General features: G+C 29.1%; 2 protein-coding genes across 2 annotated transcripts; one reads left to right on the top strand and one right to left on the bottom strand.

Moving 5' to 3' along the window:
* The first annotated feature begins 13569 nt into the window (after nucleotides 1–13569).
* On the top strand, nucleotides 13570–17288 carry LOC133811045 (O-fucosyltransferase 8-like). The gene is made up of 10 exons (XM_062246119.1): nucleotides 13570–14104; nucleotides 14221–14313; nucleotides 14410–14509; nucleotides 14602–14672; nucleotides 15037–15125; nucleotides 15222–15342; nucleotides 15428–15571; nucleotides 15745–16085; nucleotides 16184–16424; nucleotides 16863–17288. The coding sequence occupies exons 1-10, from the start codon at nucleotides 13727–13729 to the stop codon at nucleotides 17169–17171; spliced, it is 1887 nt and encodes a 628-aa protein (XP_062102103.1). The 5' UTR covers nucleotides 13570–13726; the 3' UTR covers nucleotides 17172–17288.
* A 1358-nt stretch (nucleotides 17289–18646) lies between these two features.
* LOC133811042 (nucleobase-ascorbate transporter 2-like) lies at nucleotides 18647–20108 on the bottom strand. Its single transcript, XM_062246113.1, has 6 exons — nucleotides 19979–20108; nucleotides 19756–19901; nucleotides 19579–19670; nucleotides 19413–19490; nucleotides 19162–19322; nucleotides 18647–19057 (listed from the first exon to the last, which is right to left on the bottom strand). The coding sequence occupies exons 1-6, from the start codon at nucleotides 20009–20011 to the stop codon at nucleotides 18845–18847; spliced, it is 723 nt and encodes a 240-aa protein (XP_062102097.1). The 5' UTR covers nucleotides 20012–20108; the 3' UTR covers nucleotides 18647–18844.
* Nucleotides 20109–20194: the final 86 nt, after the last annotated feature.

Below are 20194 nucleotides of genomic sequence, written 5' to 3' on the forward strand. Positions count from 1 at the left end.
AGTTATAATAATTAATAATATAATTTTACTCTCAAATTTAGGACTACAAAATTATAAGAATAACCATAATGGATAATCTTAAAACACACTAAACATTGAGAAATGGCCAATTTAGGAAGGAAAAGAAAGTCTGCTTGTAATTTTTTAGGAGGTTTTCTTGTTTTCAAATAGATTTTTTGAAGTGTATTTAATTTAGGATGATCATCTAAATTACTAAAGAGAAGAATAGACTACCACAATTTCAAAAGTTTTTTGTTATATATATATAAAAATATTGGACTCATTAAAATCCTCAATAGCAAAACCCAAAGAAAAAAAAGGTTAAGACGTAAAAATAGTATCAAGAGATTGTCATTGAGAATTGGCATCTGCCTAAATAGATGACAAAATACAATTTGGTTAGCCCCACCAAATTGACATCATTGACAAGTATTCCAATACCCCCATCAACCATGTGTAATTCATTCAAAACCGCCTTTTCATTAACAAGCTTATTTTTTCTAAACCAAATGCTTGATCTGTACGAGTTTTAGAAGTTTGTTTAATCCTAAATCTCATTTTATTTTTGTGAAGCTTCAAGCAACAATGAAAAGACTTGGAATAGAGATTCCAGGCAAAGATACTCCTCGAGTATAAGCCTTTAGATGTTCTCGAAGTTTGAAGATTCAATTGCTCAATTCAAAGATTTTATTTTTCTAAACCCTAATATTTAATTGTGTTTATATTGTTAGTATTGATGATTAAATGTTTCTAAATTCATGATATAATTATTTAATTACTTAATCTTTAATTATCAAAATTTGTCTTCATAGTTTGAATATGGTTATTTGATTATCAAGATTTACATTCACATTTTAAATAAGGTTCTTGATTTGATATCTAATTTTTGACGCTCTGATCCAATTTGTATCTTAAAAAATCTGATATGATTCAATTAAATCATAATTGGATATTCAATTTTTGACACTCGATTGTAATCGAATTGGTCAATTCTAATTGAATCAGATAGTTTTTGCACACCTCTAATGAGAATAATAAGAGTGACTATTTATTACCAAGATTCACTGTATAACAAATGATGACTTTTACAACCATTATTTGGCACTAATTTTTTTCCAAATCCAATAAGAAATTAATTTAATATCAATAATCTATCTAATGACATTATTTAACATAATAAAAACATTACACATTCAACGTTAGCCACAAATAAATAGTGTTTGGAAAAAAAACAGCAAACACGAATTTTCATCTAAATAGGAAAAATTTGTTGTATATATATAATGATTTCAAAGTGTCCAAAAAATTAATTCTATAAAAAAAACGCATTAAAGATGGACAAATAATGATAATTATTTTCAGCTGATTATTTATATTTTGTAAAAAATTAATTTTGTATTAATTATGTCTTCAATTTTTTTAAATCGTATCATTTAGGTTCATAAATGATATTTTTATTTATTTTTCTTTTAAAATACAAAATAAATGGTGAATCATTATTAAAATATTTAAACATTTAATTTATAATAATAACAAAAAAATATTTTCATGGTATTTTAAAAAAATAAATTAATATTTAATTAAAAAAAAATCTTACTACATTATTGTTTTATAATTACTATTAATAACTTTATTATTTTTAAAATACATAAAAAATACAAAATAAATGGTGAATCATTCTTAAAATATTTGAACATTTAACTTATGACAATAACAAAAAAATATTTCTATGGTATTTTTAAAAATTAAATTAATATTTAATTAAAAAAAATCTTACCTACATTATTGTTTTATAATTACTATTAATATTTATATTATCTCATGATTATCTTGATATTATCAATTTTATTTGTTTATGCTTGTTTATTTCATACATTTAAAAAAAACTTAATAGTGTATATAAAATTATCTATGTGCATATATATATGATTAGTTATAAGTTGTATTATGAAAAAAATTTACAAAATAAAATAAATATGTACACGATAAATATTGATAATTTCCTGACAATTTAGTTATTAATATTAAAAAATATATAGGTAATAATTTTTTAATGAAAAAATAATATAATTTGTAAAACTATTAAATATTTTTTAAAATGCCACGAAAGTATATATTTTTTCAATGTCATATTTGGTATTATCATAAATTAAGTAGTCCAAATTTTTTTAAGACTAATTCACCATTTTTATATTTTATTTATATATTTTAAAAATAAATAAATAAAAATATTGTTTAGGGACCTAAATAATACGATTTGAAAAGATCGGGGACCTAACTGATGCAAAATTAATTTTTGAGACCTAAGTATTACAAAATATAAAAATAAGGACCGTAGCTGAAAACTCTCTTAGAAAAAATATATACTAGACTAGTTTAAGTAAGGAAAATGAGATGAAATAATAATAATTAAAGAAAAAAAATATATTTATTAATTTAAAGATTATTGTCCAATGACAAAAAAGTATGCAAATAAAATTATTTGATTTCTATAAATACTCTTATGAAAAATATGTGTTGACCCCTGTTTTGGCCAACTGACACGGAGTCAAATGCTTGATGTAATTGAAAGTATTGAATGAGATCTAATGGAAAGAAAAATAGACAACACAACAATTTATAGTGGTTCGGCCCAAAGAATTGGTAATGACCTACGTCCACTTAAGCTATTATTAATCTTGATTCTCAAAGGGGTGATCAAAGAACTAGAGTCCTTGAGTTTCACAAGCCTTTTAGAGATGAATAATACAACCGAAAGATTATAGCCAAAATTCTCTACTGAAGCATAAACACAAATTAGCCAAAAGTCCCCCCATTGAGCTACTTCTTCTCTATTTATAGGCTCAAGGTGGGCTACATGAATCAATCAAAGATATTTTTACCTAATTAATTGGATAATCAGGTATAAATAGAAATAATCTCGGATATGATTACAACTGTATAAGATTACTAAAAAATATGCGGTGTATACGACTAGTTTGGTCGTATATAAAACTTCAATGCTATGTCGGGGGAACATCCCTGATCGATGGTCGAACAGAACTTCTGCTAGGTGTCAGCCACGTGTTGAAAAATATTTACCACATTATCCACACCTGTTTTTTTGTGTTTTTTGGATAACAATATGTATAAAAATAAAAGTGATTCTAAGAAAGATTGCTAAAGATACTTTCCCAACATTATTATCCAAATGGTAAGAATATAATATAATAAAAATAGAATAAAAGATAAAGACATTAGTAGACTAAATGTAGCACCGAATGTGGCTAAATAAATAAATAATAATAATAAGATTATTGTGATGTGATTGAAAACTAAATATATTTACTCAATTATAAATCCAATAAATAAGATAAAATAAAATAAAATAAATTTTTTACATGCATGTTTTAGATTAAAAAGAGCCGACAAAGTAAACTAAAAGGCATATGGGATTGTGTATGAAATTTCAAAAGGTAAAAAAAAATAATGAAAGAGTGCCTAACAAAAACAAAGCTATATTCTTTCTTCTTTCTCGGTCTTCAAAGACTGCATTGACCAATTAATAAGCCTACCTTTATCTTTGCCTTTTCCTTTTCATTTTCCTTCCCCCACAAATAATTAAAATTTTCCCTTTAACATCATAAAATTTCTTACATTAATTAATAACCATTGACTATTGTACTAAGCTACAATCAATTATAAGCTTTAAAATTACTTTTTTTTCATCAATGAAAAAGTCCTACCATTGTCATAAAGCTAGTTTATTGTATGGTATAAATTTGTATATATTTTTTTTTGAAGGAGGTATAAATTAGTATTTTAATGAGCGAAAAATTTCACCTTTGGGAGAAAAGAAAGTAGAGAAACCACTTTTAATTTTTATTTAAATGAAATTAATTATTTTCTTTAAGACTTTTTTTTTAAAAAAATGGGAGTTTAATTTTGTGAAAATATGAGAGTTTTTGTATTTTGGCGAAATACTCGATTGACTTTTATATTTTATTAAATAATAATTTAGACATTGTGTTTTACAAAATTGATCAAAATGACACCCTTAACCTAATTTAAGTCAAATAATTTTTTAATATGACTAAAATACCTTCGAATTTTAAATTAATCTCAATTAAAAAAATACACTACCATGTGTCATATTTTCATTAGTCAAACTTACAAAATTTAAAAAAATAATTATTTATTTAAGACAAATTTGTAAAATGAATTTTAAAATTATATAATACATTAAAAAAACTAATACAAATAAAATAATTATTTTATGTGTCCTCTCTCGCTCTCCCTTCCTTCGTCTGTCTTTCGTGTTATTCATATTCTCAAAATTGATCAAATACAAAAATTATCGTTCAAAATTTCATAACTCAAATTAACATCATAGTCTCTAAAAATAACTCAAGAAACAAACTCATGTTCAATAACTTTAATAGATTTGAAATTAAATTCGATGCCATAACAAAATTCTAACAAATCTAAAGAAAAAAAATGAATGCCCAGCCCAAAGCAAAACAATTTGGCGATGGAAATTTGCACCGGCCTCACACAACCCTAGCGCGACCCTCGCTATATTATGGGTAACCAGTCATCAAGTAACCGCTAATATATTAGGGGTAACCGAATACCTATATTATTGGTAACCAATTACTAACGAGATAACTTGTTATCCAATAGAGTAATATGTTACCATCTTATTTGCTCTTCACCAAATAAGAGAACCAACTTCTTGCATATTAGCATCAAGTTTATATTTTATTTACATCTTATAAAGTTATCACTATTCAGTTTTTCAAGTGAAAGTAATATAATAATAGGATTGCCCATGTTCAACATTTACTGAAAAATAAAATAAAAAGTACAATGTTCAATACAACTGAAATACATATTATACTTTCGGATTGTAAAATATGATGCATGAATGACTTTTTAAATTTGGGACAAGAAATATCCCAGCCAATTAAAAATTAATTTTAATATATAAATAAAATTAAAATAAGATAATTAATTTAAAAATTCAAACAATTAAAAAATTAATTAATTAAAAATAATTAGGATTAGAGTTTTAGGTGTGCCATGGACAAAAACTCATGACACTTAGGTCCTAAAGGTCCAAAACCTCTTTCATTTTAAAAAATATGATAAAAGTGATTTTAAACTTTAATTATGTTGTTTTAATATATTTTTCTTAAATAAAATTTTGTTGTTCAAAAGTGAAATTGGGTTATAAAAAAATGATATTTTTCAAATAACATTGGGATTTGGCCAACAATTTCATGCAAAATATCCAACTTGAGTAAAATTCGAATCCACATTGAATTCGATCCCAAACTTAAAAATTCAAATTTGAGGAAAACCGAAATATTTCAAATTGGTTTTGGTAGAACTTTTCTGAAATCTTAATCTAACAAAACCAAATTTGAGTACTTAAAACCCACAAAACCCGCTCGTTATGCACCCTTACTCTTAAAACCCACCGATGTTCAGAAAAATCGGGATCCAACTGTGATTCATCATTATTGTTCTTGTACTTACTATACATTTGGTCTTAACATGTAGAGTCCTAGAATTTACTTAGCTAGTTAGATAGTAGTAGTAGTAGTAGTAGTAGTAGTAGTAGTAGTAGTAGTAGTAGTAGTAGTAATATCTAGTATTAGTTATAGTATGTTCATTACTATGGATTTTGGTTCAAGCCGGGACTTAGTTGGAAACTCCTAGCAATAGTTATGGATTTTATAAGTTTAACCTATAGTTTAAGAATATTAATTATAACATAAGGTTTGATTAATAGTGCTAGTTATTAATATGATAATTATTATAACCTAAGATTTAGATAGAGCTAATAAAAATATGACATTTGTCATGAGTATGGATTATTTTTAAAGTTTTAAGGAATTATTATTTTAATGATAAAATAAGGGAAATATAAGACTTAGTCTTCACCAGAATTTGTTAGGAGCTTGACATTTGTCACAATTTTATTTATTTGTGATTTAAAAAATTAAATAGATTTTTCGTAACTTTAGGGTACTGTAATTTCCGACCTATTTTTTACCCAGTTATGTTATGAATTTCGAAAAATAGTATTTCTAAAAAGTTGTAGATAATTTAATTAGCTTTCTAACGGTATAAAGATATTCTAAATCGGAGTCCTACAACTCCAGATATGTTGATTTTACTGTAGGTTAATTTAGAGTTACGGGATTTAGAAAGTTAGAAGTTAGGATTCTATTTTAAATTTAATTAAAAGATTTTTATTCCTATAACTCTATAAATAGGACCTAGCACCAAGCTTTTTCATTCATTATTCAAGCATTGATCAGAGCCTTCTAGGTGCTAGTGAGACTATAGAGTGATAAACACTTGGGTTGGGGTTATAAGTTTTGTCATTCTAAGCTTATTAGACACTTGGGAAGTAAGGTTCATAGAGTGTATTTTGGTTTCGAGGTGTAGTTCGGTCATAGCAATTTCAAAGGTATTCCTATTCTTAGTTCATTTTCTGTATTGTTAGTTTTTCTCTACTCAATTCATAACCCAATCTTCTCTATTATTGGTTAGTATCTAAGTTCTTCGAACTTGAAATTTCTTGTTGGTAAGTATCTTCTTGATGGTTTAGTTCATTCCTCTTCATCTCTTTCTTTTAGAAAACTCACTTCTCTATTAATGGTTTTTAGGAGTGTTCCAAAATCCCGACTTTGTTCTCATCATCCCGGTATTTTGGTAAGGAAAATATGATAGATCTTGTATGTTTGTATGATATGTTATGTTTATGTTATGATATGTTTATGCTATAATATGTATATGTATAATATGTTTTGTAGTCCTTGGGCATATGACTTGTTTAGATAACAAGCCCCAAGATTATGTTTTTAGTCGCTTGGGCATATGACTTGCTTAGATAGCAAGCCCCAAGATTAGTTTATCATTTTCATGGTTTAGAGTTATGGTTTACCCTACCTCAGATATTAGACAGGGAACCTAGATGGGTTATCATATACTACCATGTGATCTAACCTATCTCAGATATTAGACAGGGGACCTAAATGGTTTATCACATGCCATGTTAATGAGTTAATGGCCATTAATATTGTAGTCTTATATGATATATGTTTTATAGTGTATGCTTATGATATATGGTATATGTTTTATAGTTTATGTTTATGATGTAGTTTTATGCTTATGATATATGATGTATGTTTTTAGTAGGTTTTCCTTGCTGGGCATTAGACTCATTTCTTTATTTTTTAGTGTGATGCAGGAAAATGAATATGGAAGGCGGAAGGATTCTTGGTAGCTTGGCTTGTGTGTTGAGGATGGATGGAATGTGTGGACTGCGTGTCGATCGAGGATGAAATTATTTATTTTTAGTCTTTTAAATCATGTTTTTTTCCGCATTTAGTTTTGTAAATAATTTTATTTAGTTTAAAATTATGTTTTATGTTTTAAACAATGGGTACCCATGCCATATTTTCTATTCTTATGTATTTGATACAATATTTCAAGATTTAATAATGTTAGTTATATTATTTCTTATGTATCTTTCCCAAAATAGTAGTTATGTATAGTAGATCTAATGGTCCAAGGTCTTAGAAATAGTTGGTTCATTACATAACATAATTATGTATAACAATTAGACATTGCTCTTAGAGTTTTCTAAAATATAAAACACTGTTTATTAAATTAAAATATGTAAGACCCGATATCAGATTGTCCAAATAACAGTAACCACCATCATGTGTTAGTGGACATTATTGGTTTTCCTTAGCAATACTCTTTTGTTATATGAATTTCTAATTTTGTGTACTTTTGTGAGTTGAATTTATTTTTAAAAATACAATCATACATCTCAGTCCATTACTTTAAACATTGTTGTTAAGTATTTATGTTCCTTATAAATTATAATAGCAACTCTTATTTATATGTTCTCATATTGCAATCAAAATATTGAAATTATTTGTGTGGAGAGTGAGACTGCTGATGGGTAGTGTTGTTGCTACACATGATGATCACCATTGTTGATTTGGTCAAATCTTGATTGGTCTGAACAATCTCAGGCAGGCAGGCAGGCCAGCTTGTCATGACACCATTGTGGTCAATGGTCAATGGCCTTGTTTTCACAGTCATCAGACTCATGACAACAAGAGCTGTGTCCCATTTGACAAGTCATTCCTCGATGTTTATTAAGTATTTCTTTATGCTTTGATAAGAAAATTTTATTATTATTCTTACAAAAATGAGATAAGGGAGATGTTTATTTTATTTAGGGATAATTTTGGCATAAATACTCAATGTTTGAGTTTTGTACGCGACATAAACCCAATGTTTATTTTTAGTGGCAATAGTACCCAAAGTCAGTAAAAGTGTAATTCCGTCAACCTCTTTCGTTAGGTCTCCGTTTCGTGATGACTGTACCAATACGTGTCACTCCGTGATTGGTCCAGCTCAATAATATTTTAAAAATAATTATGATTTGGACCAATAAAAATGTGACACGTGTCTGCCTAATCAGCTCATTAACAGACCTAATGGAGGAGATTGACGGAATTACACATTTACTGACTTTGGGTACTATTATCACTAAAAATAAACATTAGGTCTATGCCGCATACAAAATCCAAACATCGGGTACTTATGCCACAATTATCCCTTTTATTTAACAAAAGAAACAAAACATCATATGGTAAAATACAAAACCTTTCTATCTTCACATGACTTTGTGGGTGTATCTGTAACAATATATAAAATTGTGAGTTTTTGGGTTAAGTTATTTTGTTTTCTTCTTAATTAAGTTTTTTGTCCTTTTGCATTCGATTTCTATTCTCCCTTTTCTTCTTTTAATTTTAATTTTAATTTTAGGATGCTTTGATTTTCATATATTTTCTTTTTTCTTTTCTTCTTCAACATTATTATGTTTAAATATAATATTTTTACATCATTAAATATTTTAAATTCCAAATTCAAATTACATATGTATTTTTACAAATTTTATATTATGCTTTTAAATGTGGATACATTTTAATTTAATGCACATATTTGATGACTATGTTTATTTTTGTGTGTAAAAACATTATAAATTTGATGATTCATATGATGCACATATTTTGTAAAATAAAATCTCTAAATACATATTTATTTGTAAAAAAATAATCAATAGATAAGTCATAAGTATTACTATATAGTAATATAATATATATTATGATCCATCATTTTTGGGATGTTGAAGCGGAATAAGATAAATTTTTCTTTTTATTTAACTGACTTAATTTATCTATAACTAACACTTTGATGGACCCGAAAATGAACATTGGATTCATTATTTACATGGTATATATTTCTTGAGAGATTTTAAAGAAAAATTCTCTGCTGACTCGAGTGTTGGAGTGTCTTCTTGCAAGTATCATGAGATTTTTTTCATAATCTTCAAGACTTGGTGAATACATCCTTGTTGGTAATTATTATTGATTCAATACCATGATTTTATTTTGTGACCATCTTCAACTTCAATCCTATACAAGGAAATGGAATAATAGCCTTTGAATACCTAATAATGAAAGTGGGCTAAGTCCATTACCCAAATCGCATGGACCAATGTTCGTATTGCATTGGGCTTGATTTATATATATACGAGCTCACTCATTTCAAAAATATGGCTTTTTAGCCATTAATGTGCAAAAATATGGGAGTTTAACTTTCTTTAATTTGTATGGGAAAATTTAATTAAGAAAACTTAGTTTATGGGAAAACTAATCCCATATTGGAAATCAAAATTAATCAAAACAAATGAGCAAAAGGAGGGGTACTATTTTTTTTTTCATTTTTAGTCCTTTATCCATTTTTTTCTTTCATTTGTATTGTTTTTTTTTTTCATAATTTTTCAGTTTTTTTTTTCATTTTATTTTTTCTTCATTTTTGTATTTATTATTTTCTCCTTTAATTTTTTTTTCTTTTTTCACACATATGAGCTTTTTTTTCTTCTTCTATTTTTTTTCATTTTTTTCTACCAATTTTTTCATTCATATTTTTTATTCTTTTCATTTTTCCATTATTTTTCTTCTTCTTCTTTTCATTCTTATTTATTCATCTATTTTTTTTTTCATTCATCATTTCTTTTGTTTTTTTTCATATTTTTTTTTCATTTTTGTACTTATTCTTTTCTCATTCTATTTCTTTTTTTTTTCTTTTTTTTCACACATATTATTTAACATTACATAATTATTCTACTATTTTTTATTTATTTATTATCTTTTATTATTGTAATTTTTTTTTATAGTTTTTCCACTATATGTAAAAAAAATTCAAATAAATTTTTTCAGCATTTTCTTTTTACTGTAATACTTATAGGAATACAAAAATTTGGAAAGAAAACTAATAAAAATCTGAAAACGTGAATGGGTAACTGGTTACCTTCACATTCTTTGTGTGTATATTTATGAGGGTAACTGATTACTTTCACGTTCTGGTGTGTGTATATTTATGGTTTCTTTATGGTAACTAGTTACTTATGTTACTAAAATCATAGTTACTTATTCTTCCTTTTTTAATGAAGTGTTCTTTCATTTTTTTTCCTTCAAATTTGATGTTTCTTTTCATATTTAATATAAGTAACTCGTCACCCCTCTTAGGTAACTGGTTACCTCTCTTATAGCAGAAAGTTACTCATCTCAGAATAACTGGTTACCCCTCCTGGTGCATGTTATTTAACCTAGCTCTAAGATTTTTTTTTTAAGATCAATCAAGTAACTGGTTACCCTACCCAGAATTTGAAAAAAAAAATGTACAACCTAAAAAAAAGGAAAAAAAATATTTACAATAAATAAAAAAAATAATAAACACAATTCATATTACAAAAAAAAAATTTACAAAACAACCATGGAGAAATCTAATATAAAAATAGTTATATAAAATTAATATAAAAAAATAATCAAATAAGCTAAAAAAAATAATCAAATTACAAACATACCCTTCTAAATTCATAAAACTTGATTAAGAGTGAAAATATGGCATAAACAAACTTTTATTACAAAAATATGGGAAATTAAACCCATAAAAGTGAAATTAAAATAAAAAAGCCATAGATTAACTTTTTTTGAAAAAAAGCCATATTTTTGCACAATCTATTAAAATTCCCATATAATATGTAATTTTCACATAATGAAAGTGGGCTAAGTCCATTACCCAAATCGCATGGACCAATGTTCGTAGTGCATTGGGCTTGATTTATATATATACGAGCTCACTCATTTCAACTTCTTCATGGGTTTAATTTGACTGACTTGTTTTACTCTTAATGGACACATTTCCTAAGCTAATTTTTGGCCATTACACTTTACACACATTTATATCAAAGATATTACTAATTATTACAATTTAAATACCTAATAATAAATTAATATAATTTTAGTTTTATATTTTTAATTATAGAGATATAAATACTCAAAGTTATCTTGGATTTTATCATCATTTATTTTTATTTTTAATTACAAGTGACAAATAAATATTTATTATTATTATTAATGTCAACATGTCATCTCTTTTTATAAGAAAAAAAATAGCTTGAAAATACACATCAAATCAGAGTTGAAAAATACATTAAAAAATATAATAGATTAAAGAAAATAAAAGATAACGCGAAGAATAAATCCTGAAGAACTCTTGAACAAAGATCACGAGCACTCAGTAAAAATGTTGTCGTAGATTTGTGAGAGGAAGCAAAAGAAGTTCGAAGTTCGAACCAGTAATTCACTGTATATATATATATTAGCTTCTCACTTAAATTATCTAAAAAATCAGTATAGCTCTTATTTATATATAAGTATAATATATAGATTTTTTTTTCAATATATAGTTTACAAATTTAAATTATATAAAAATATATATAAGAAATTTTTTTTTGGATATATTACAAATTAAAATAAATGAATGATAACATCACAGTAGTTTGTAAAACATATGTGACTATATAAATTTTTTAGATTGTTAATTAATTCTTTTGTTAAATAAAAAAAAATTAAAAATTATAAATCAGATAATTCATATATAAATGATTCTAGAAATACATCTCATTCTCATTTAGGTAAGTATATATATATATATATATACTAGGTGCAAGCAATATACACTGCATATTTTAGTTTTATTTTAAAAAAAATTAAATATATTTATTAAGTTTTTATGGTTGTCATATAAATTTTAAATAAATAATATTATATATATATATATAATGAATGACATTAAAAGAAAAATTAAATCTAAACATTGTTTATGTTTTTCTTTTAAAAGAAATATATGATAAAATTTTAGATCATAAACTACACTATTTAATGAATAAAATATTCATGATATTATTTAAATCATACATTTATGATTGGAGAAGAAACTTGTTTATTCTTGATATGAGATAAATGTTATTCTAATTTATTATGTAGTTACACAATCATACTATTTGTACACACACGACATCTATATATAATGTATTTATAATTTTTGTTGTTATTTAATATGAGTATATATTTAGTTAAGTTACATGAAGTAATATAAAAACATGATTTCTTTATAAATATAAATGATAAATTTTTTAATAAAATTAAGATTATGTATTATATGTTATTATAATAATAATATTTGAATTTATATTAATATAATTATAAATATATAGTATTGTATTAAATATTATTATAATAATGATATTTTATAATTAATAAATATTTCTTTTTAATAATTTTTAAAGATATATTCGGTTAAATATTTGTAAAATTCTTTGAGAAAAACATTTAAAATCAAGAATTTACTTTATCAAGTGCATAATAGTAGTCACAATATATATATATATATATTTTTTGACAAATACTTGTCACCATATTTGATTTAAAAAAATATATGTAAATTTCTCTAAAATGAAATGAAGTATTATTCCCACGTTTTGAATTGTTGTGAGCCATCCCATTGTGACCAGAAAAAAAAAAGTACTTGTGTTGCGTAATGTTGTAGGCAAGGAACTTGACTTGGCCGGTAGTACTGCTCTGTCCATACCATATGGTAATGCCACACATCACAATTCAATTAAACTAACTAATATTTCTTTATCGAGAAAATATTATTTTGACTATATTGTTTTTCTCAAATATTCTTTGTTGATATGGATTTTACAAAATAAATCAAAATAGTTCTTTAAACTTGAAATCAGTGGTGAAAAGTATAAAATAATATTAAGTCTATATCAAAATAAAATACTGTTATATTGCCTTGTTTATTAGTCTTTCGTTAGTTGATGATATCACCCGCCAACAGCAACTATATTATAAAATTTCACAAACGCCGACTTCGTACCCATTTACAAAAATTTAAACTATCTCTATCATCAACTCCAAATGGTTTACTAAAACTGAGAAAACCCAAAACAAAACTTTAGTTTTCTAGTTGGTTGTTAGGATGTTATACATATATTTCATCTCTAAGGTTGGTTTGTGACAAGTATTGTTGAGTTTTCAATTCACGCTTACGCAGCACTCATCTACTTTCATACTTCCATTTCAACTACTTCTTCGCTTCATTTCGAATCCATTCACATCTTTTTCAACCTTGAGTTGATACATTTCAGTTCAGTGCTTATTTTTTGAGCCACCGAACCTGGAATAAGAGAAAACTTGTGTCTGTTTCTGCATTCGAATTGGCCAAAACTTTGTTTGACAATCTGAAATAATAAGAGATGGGATTTTTTTCCTGTTGACTAAAAAGTAGTATAATGGGAAAGCAAGGGTCCCCAAGAAGTCCACGTCCAGAGGTACAGAAGGATGGTTTATCGTCAGGAATCAAAGACTATAAGCTTAGATCTTCAGAAACTGGGAACGAACCCCCTCTTGGAAGAAGAATATCAGGAGGAGATTACTATTGGAGTTCGAAACCAGACAAGTTTCATGGATCCAAGTATGATTTTGGCAAATATGGCAAGGGAAATCATGTAGGGAAAAGGCATATTTGGATTAGAAAGCACCTCAAGACAATGGCTTTAATGTTTGTGTTTATGGGCTTCCTTTTCTTGCTTGATTCTCTTATGATATCTATTTTTGATACCATGAATCTTCAGAGAAGTTCAACTCAAAGAAAATCAAGTGGGCTTAAGGTACATGCTATTATATTATTAAACTTATGTTTTTTTTCTTTACATTGGCTAAGTGAACATTCTCTATTCTTACAAGACTAACTAGATATGAATTGTCTGGTTTACTTTCTGTAAAGGAAGAAAACAGGGTAGCCTATGCAAGAAGACAAAGTTCACCAGTGCATATGTATGAACGGCTTCTGAACATGGCTTCAAGTGTTCTTGTGGAGGTTTGTTTGTTTGTTTGTTTCATGACTTTAACATATAATAACTTTATGTGCAAGCAAGCTCAAACATAACATTGAAATCTGAATCTTTTTCCATAGAAAGAGTTTAAACAAGAGCCTTCAAATCTCTGGGAAGAGCCATATCAGCAAGCAGCTGCATGGAAACCTTGTGCAGATAGAAATGTTTCAAAAAGTCTTGGTATTTGATCACTTTTTGTCCTTTGTTTGTGAACTATTAAGCCCTTTCTCTCTTAACGAGTCACCAATTCAGTCCATCTTAAATTGAAACAGGAGGGCCTGGAAAAAACAACGGCTACATCTTAGTCAGCGCGAACGGTGGTCTCAACCAACAACGAGTGGCGGTGAGTATTTAAGTCACCGTGAACAAAGACAATGACCGGGTTTAGTGTATGGATTGAATGTGAAAAATCTCAAGTCAACAATCCAAAAAAAACATTAAAGGTCACTAGTTCACCTAGTTTTAAGTCTTTGGTTGTGTAATTGTAGCATGTCTGAAACCTTTTTCACTAATATTTTACTGTCTGATTCTCTTAGAGAAAGGAGAATTGACACTTACACCAAATTTTAACATGTCTCCAAATGTCTGTAGAAGATGAGTATGAACAGGCCTTAGTTACCTTGTAATAAAATCCAGTAATGATTTTCTTATCTATTGTAGTACTTTTTCCACTAATAGGTTGACCAAGATATTGCAATTGCTTGCAGATTTGCAATGCTGTTGCCGTGGCATCACTTCTTAATGCAACTCTTGTTATTCCAAGGTTCCTTTACAGCAGTGTATGGAAGGATCCAAGGTCTGAAAACATTATCTAAAATTGACACATTGAGTTTTCACTTGTTCTCTAAACTGGTTACTTACATAGCTAAAATCTCACTTGATGACTTGACAGCAAATTTGGTGACATATACCAAGAAAATCATTTTATAGAGACTATGAAGGATGAAGTAGACATTGTGAAAGAACTCCCCCCTGATTTGAAATCAGTGCACTTTGAAGCAATTGGCAGTCTTGTATGTCACTATCCATTTTGTGATCAAAGACATCATTCCCTTGATAACATTTCTTTTAAACCTTTCATGTTCCTCATCAATCCAGATAACTGATGAAGATCTTGTGAAAGAGGCAAAGCCTGCTGATTACATCAAAACCATTCTCCCTCTCCTTCTGCAGAATCGAGTTGTTCACTTACTGGGATTTGGCAATCGCCTTGGATTTGATCCCATGCCCTTTGAGCTTCAGGTGATCATTTGACTATTGCAGAGTAGTCATGCTAAGGACCTTAAGTTTAGGCCTTTTGATTCTTCTGTTTCTCACTCTTTTTCATTTTTTAATAATCCAAGTTCATTGGTTGTCACTATACTATTTTCCCTGCTGATCTCATAGTGTTCACACTCTATGATATGGATTTGCAGAGACTGAGATGCAAGTGTAATTTCCACGCCCTGAAGTTTTCGCCGAAGATACAAAAAGTTGGCTCACTACTAGTAAGAAGGATACGAAAATATGATGCTGCAAGAAGTTTGTTGGACAAACAATTGCTTGGAAACTTCATGTCATCTGGCAATGGTAAAATAAGAGAAGAAATCACAGCAAGTGGCCCAGCAAAATACCTTGCCTTACATTTAAGATTTGAAGTTGACATGGTTGCCTACTCCTTCTGCGACTTTGGCGGTGGAGAGAGCGAAAGAAGAGAACTCCAGGCCTATAGGGAACTCCATTTTCCTCTGGTTATTGAGCGCTTGAAGAACTCAAAGTATGTGTTTCAACTTCTAGTCTTTTCTGGTCTTGTCAAGTCATGGTTTTGTAATGATCATAAATAACAAAACAAGAACAATATCACCTGTGTAACAGGCCTATTTCACCAGTAGAATTGCGAAAGCTAGGGAGGTGTCCATTGACACCAGAAGAAGCAGCTCTTGTTCTAGCTGGTATTGGCTTTAAGCGTGGAACTTATATTTATCTGGCTGGATCTCAGATATATGGTGGTGAACCCAAGATGAATCCCTTCACTACCCTTTATCCTAATCTTGTCACAAAGGAAACTCTTCTCACTCCAAGTGAACTTGCACCTTTTCAAAATTTCTCTTCTCAGGTCAGCAAGTACTAATATATGTTATCATGAGTTTAGGTATAATAATATGGCACCATTCTTCTATAGGCATTCACTTCACTTTAAGCCCTACCAGTGGGGCTCTCATTGTTTCTCGACCCCTGAACAGTTTTCGGCGCGATTTTTTTTTATAACCGTGTATAATCTAGAGCTACAATATACAAAAATTATATAATATGTTTGAACTTAGTTTTCAGTAATGTAAACTATTCGAAATTTTCTAAAAATTTCCAGGATGCTCTAAATAGCTACTATATACACAGTCATAAAAATAAATTACTCTGAAAACTATTCACGGGTCGAGAACACTGAGAGCTCCACCAGTATGGCTTAAATTGAAGCCCTACACGAGAATTTTCCTAATAATATGTTATGATATGCCAAGTACTTAAAAGTGTGAAGCTGCTATTATCATTGTAGATGGCAGCATTGGACTTTATTGCATGTTCAACATCAGATGTGTTCGCCATGACCGATTCGGGGAGCCAATTGTCATCCTTGGTGTCTGGTTTTCGGACCTATTATGGTGATGGCCGTGCGCCTACTTTGAGGCCAAACAAGAAGAGAGTAGCAGCAATTTTGTCAGAGAATAACACAATAGAGTGGAAGAGTTTTGAGGAAAGAGTGAAAAAGATGATTGAGGAAGGTCAAAGAGTGCGTGTGAGGGGTTCAGGTAGAAGCATTTATCGACAGCCAAGGTGTCTCGAGTGCATGTGCAAATCCAATTAACATTTTTTCTCTCTTTTCCTTTTTCCACCTATGTATAATATAATGTATGTAAATTCCTCTATGTCTAGTTCCAATTTCTTCAACACAACTAATAAGGGAATCATTTTTTAGACAGAACTATATACTATTCAGAATACTAACTATGGTTTAACCTTACAAATGCGATTTAATTTGTCCAATAATTGAATCTTTCAACATTTTAATAAAATTTTAAAGTAGTTTGTATCATTAATAAAACCAATATTAGTCATAAATCATAAATAACTAGACATAGTCCCCGATATATCAAAAGATACTATGCGACGTATCGATTAATATGAACAACTATATAAGTTGAATCAAGACTACTACAACGGTCTTGAAGGAGTAAGGCTGCACATCGGGCGAGTTTTCGGGTCGTCGGGTTAGGGTTTGGTCGGGTTTGGGTGCATGAAAATGGTACCAAACCCATTCGATACATTTTTGGATTTGGAGTATTTTTGGATTTTTGGGTGGAATCGTGTGGGGTTTGGGCCTTGAATGGGCTTTTACAGCATTTTTTACAAAATTGCATTTTTTGAGTTTTTTTTAACTTTTTTAATATATTTTTACCAAATTAAAATAATTTACAGCAACGTGTCAATATTCAAAAACATAATTGTTGAATTGTTTTTTTGTTAGACAAATGATTTATTTCAAACAAAAATTATAAAAATAAAAATCAATAAAAACATAATTTCGGGGGTCGGGTCTGCACATCATATGAAGTTTAAACTCGAACCCGAACCAAAACCCGAATGTGTTCGGATTAGTTCAGGTATTTTGGCTAAAATCGAGTTTTGCGGGCTCGCGTCGATTGATTGAGTTAGTCGGTTTTTGCAGGTTAAATGTTCGGCCCTATCTATGAAGGAGTACGGAATCTAATTAAATTAATAAATTGTAGAAATTAAATCCAGTAGCCACTTTTAGGTAAGTCATTTCTTTTTTATCTACAATTTTTAAGTTTTACTATAATACTCACTATTTCAATTAATATACTTATTATACTCCTATAATGTAGATACTGTTTTTAGAAGAGAACTATGTAGTCAAAGGTATTTTAGAATTGTCTGTGATAAAAACAAGTAGAAGTAAACTAAAATCATTTAGGAGTTAATTTTAGTTAAAAACTCGTTAAACTGGTTAATTTTCAACTTATCCCAAATAAATTGCTGTTGCCCACATCACATCACAGGCCTCACAGAACAGAACACGTCTTTGAGCACTAACAACTTCAAGCCTCTCGCCCCTATCAAATAATATCTTAGTTTTTATTTAAATCATCTCCCTGAAACCTGGTCATTAAAATATGTAACCTGGTCATTAACTTTGCATTTCAATAATTATGTGCATTTCAAAGTACTATCAAATGTCTTTTGTTTTCATTTTGTTTTTGAATCAATTTATCTATCTAAACTTCCTCTCTTTTTTTCATTTAAATGATGATGAGACTAAAAGCAAAAAAAATTTGGGTAGCCCCCTAAATTAATTTATTGGATTAAACCCGGATAATCCGAGTCAATATATATGAAATGAAAGAGAGGGAAATCGTTTCCTGTAGCAGGAAAGGAAATGATGCTTTTCCTCTAAACATCTTTCTCTCTATTGATAATGGCATTGTACTACTGTACTACTTACTACACACACACACCACTTTAAGATGGAGGGAAGAATCTGTTGAGGTTGAATGGGAGAGTGTAAAACTCTTCATTTCTGCTGTCTCCTTTAAATGTTCTGAACTTGTCCCACCATGGCATTCCTCTGTCTCTAGCTCCATCCTTGTAATCGAGTGTGTTGTCCAAGAACACCGAAACGATTAAGGCCACTGTTGGTGATGAGAAGAAGATGGTGTTGAGGAAATCATTCCACTGCATTTGACAAACAAAACAACTTGATGATGAGATGAAGAAGAGCCTTGAGAGCCAAACAAAAAAGAAAAATACTTGAAACAAAGTGATGTTCGTTCTCTCACCCATCCAGCTTGTGTGTGAGAAGGACCATGAAGAGCCTTCGCAGTGTATTCCCTGAAGTATTCAGGAATAGACAGCCCTAAGAAGAGAGCAACACCTGTGATGAAAAGGTTCCTCATCGAGTTCATGTTTGTGAATTGCAAAAACGATAGCCCCACCGAAGCTGAGAGTGACAAACAAAACAAAAAATCAAATAGCTGAGAAGGGAACATGAAAATAATGACAAGAAGTTTTTTCCCTTTTATACACGCACCAACAAGACCAAACAAAACACAGTAAACAGCAGCAAACATGGTAAAGGGTATTGATGCAAACAACGCTCCAAATTTTCCTGCCAGAGACAATGCGTACATGAAGTTAGAAAGACACTAGTCAGAATTGTAAATTCAAATTACAAATACATTGGTATGGTGACTGACCTAGCATTGAGAAGAATATCATAAACCCAGCTGAGATTTGAATAACCCTGCGGCTCCCAACACGAGTGCTTCCAAGAAGGCCTACATTTTCTCTGTTGTATTACCAAAAGAATTAGTCCTATTGCATTATTAATGATACAAGAGTTAAGTAAAGGAAAGATTAGTCATCAGACTTACATGGAGACTGATGAGCCAGTCAATGTCCCAAAGAGTCCATTAAGCAGGATTCCTATTCCCTGCCAGCCAATACCACGGCTGAGAACATGAGCTGGTGGTGGTGTGGCACTTGCTAGACGTGATGCAGCTTTGTATGCTCCAGTAGACTGTCAAGCAAGGATTAGTCACATTGTCAATAAAGGGTTTTCTTTCCTTGGTTTGGAAAATAGTTATGAGCTCATACCTCAACCAATGAGACTAGAACAGCAGCCATCATTCCGAAAGCATGGCCGGCATCAAATGTAGGAGCACCCCACTGAAGAGGGTATGGTATCTTTATCCTGTTCAGGAAGAAAGCCAAAATAAAATGTCAATATTTAACATTATAGGTGTTCAATGAAAGAGTATATGGCACCATTGACCTATCCAACTGAAAGAGATTTGCACAAATCCTTAGCAT

The sequence above is a fragment of the Humulus lupulus genome, unplaced genomic scaffold (assembly GCF_963169125.1).
Source record: "Humulus lupulus unplaced genomic scaffold, drHumLupu1.1 SCAFFOLD_138, whole genome shotgun sequence".
NCBI classification, from domain to species: domain Eukaryota; kingdom Viridiplantae; phylum Streptophyta; class Magnoliopsida; order Rosales; family Cannabaceae; genus Humulus; species Humulus lupulus.

Bases quoted from the DNA above. Each gene is read 5' to 3' on its own strand.
- LOC133811042 (XM_062246113.1), bottom strand. From the start codon at position 20,011: ATGATGGCTGCTGTTCTAGTCTCATTGGTTGAG. The intron at 19,491-19,578 runs GTCAGTCACCAT...TGTCTCTGGCAG, and splicing joins GATATTCTTCTCAATGCTAG to GAAAATTTGGAGCGTTGTTT. The intron at 19,058-19,161 runs GTGAGAGAACGA...TGTCAAATGCAG, and splicing joins CTCACACACAAGCTGGATGG to TGGAATGATTTCCTCAACAC.
- LOC133811045 (XM_062246119.1), top strand. From the start codon at position 13,727: ATGGGAAAGCAAGGGTCCCCAAGAAGTCCACGTCCAGAGGTACAGAAG. The intron at 14,510-14,601 runs GTATTTGATCAC...AAATTGAAACAG, and splicing joins AAATGTTTCAAAAAGTCTTG to GAGGGCCTGGAAAAAACAAC. The intron at 15,343-15,427 runs GTATGTCACTAT...TCATCAATCCAG, and splicing joins TTGAAGCAATTGGCAGTCTT to ATAACTGATGAAGATCTTGT.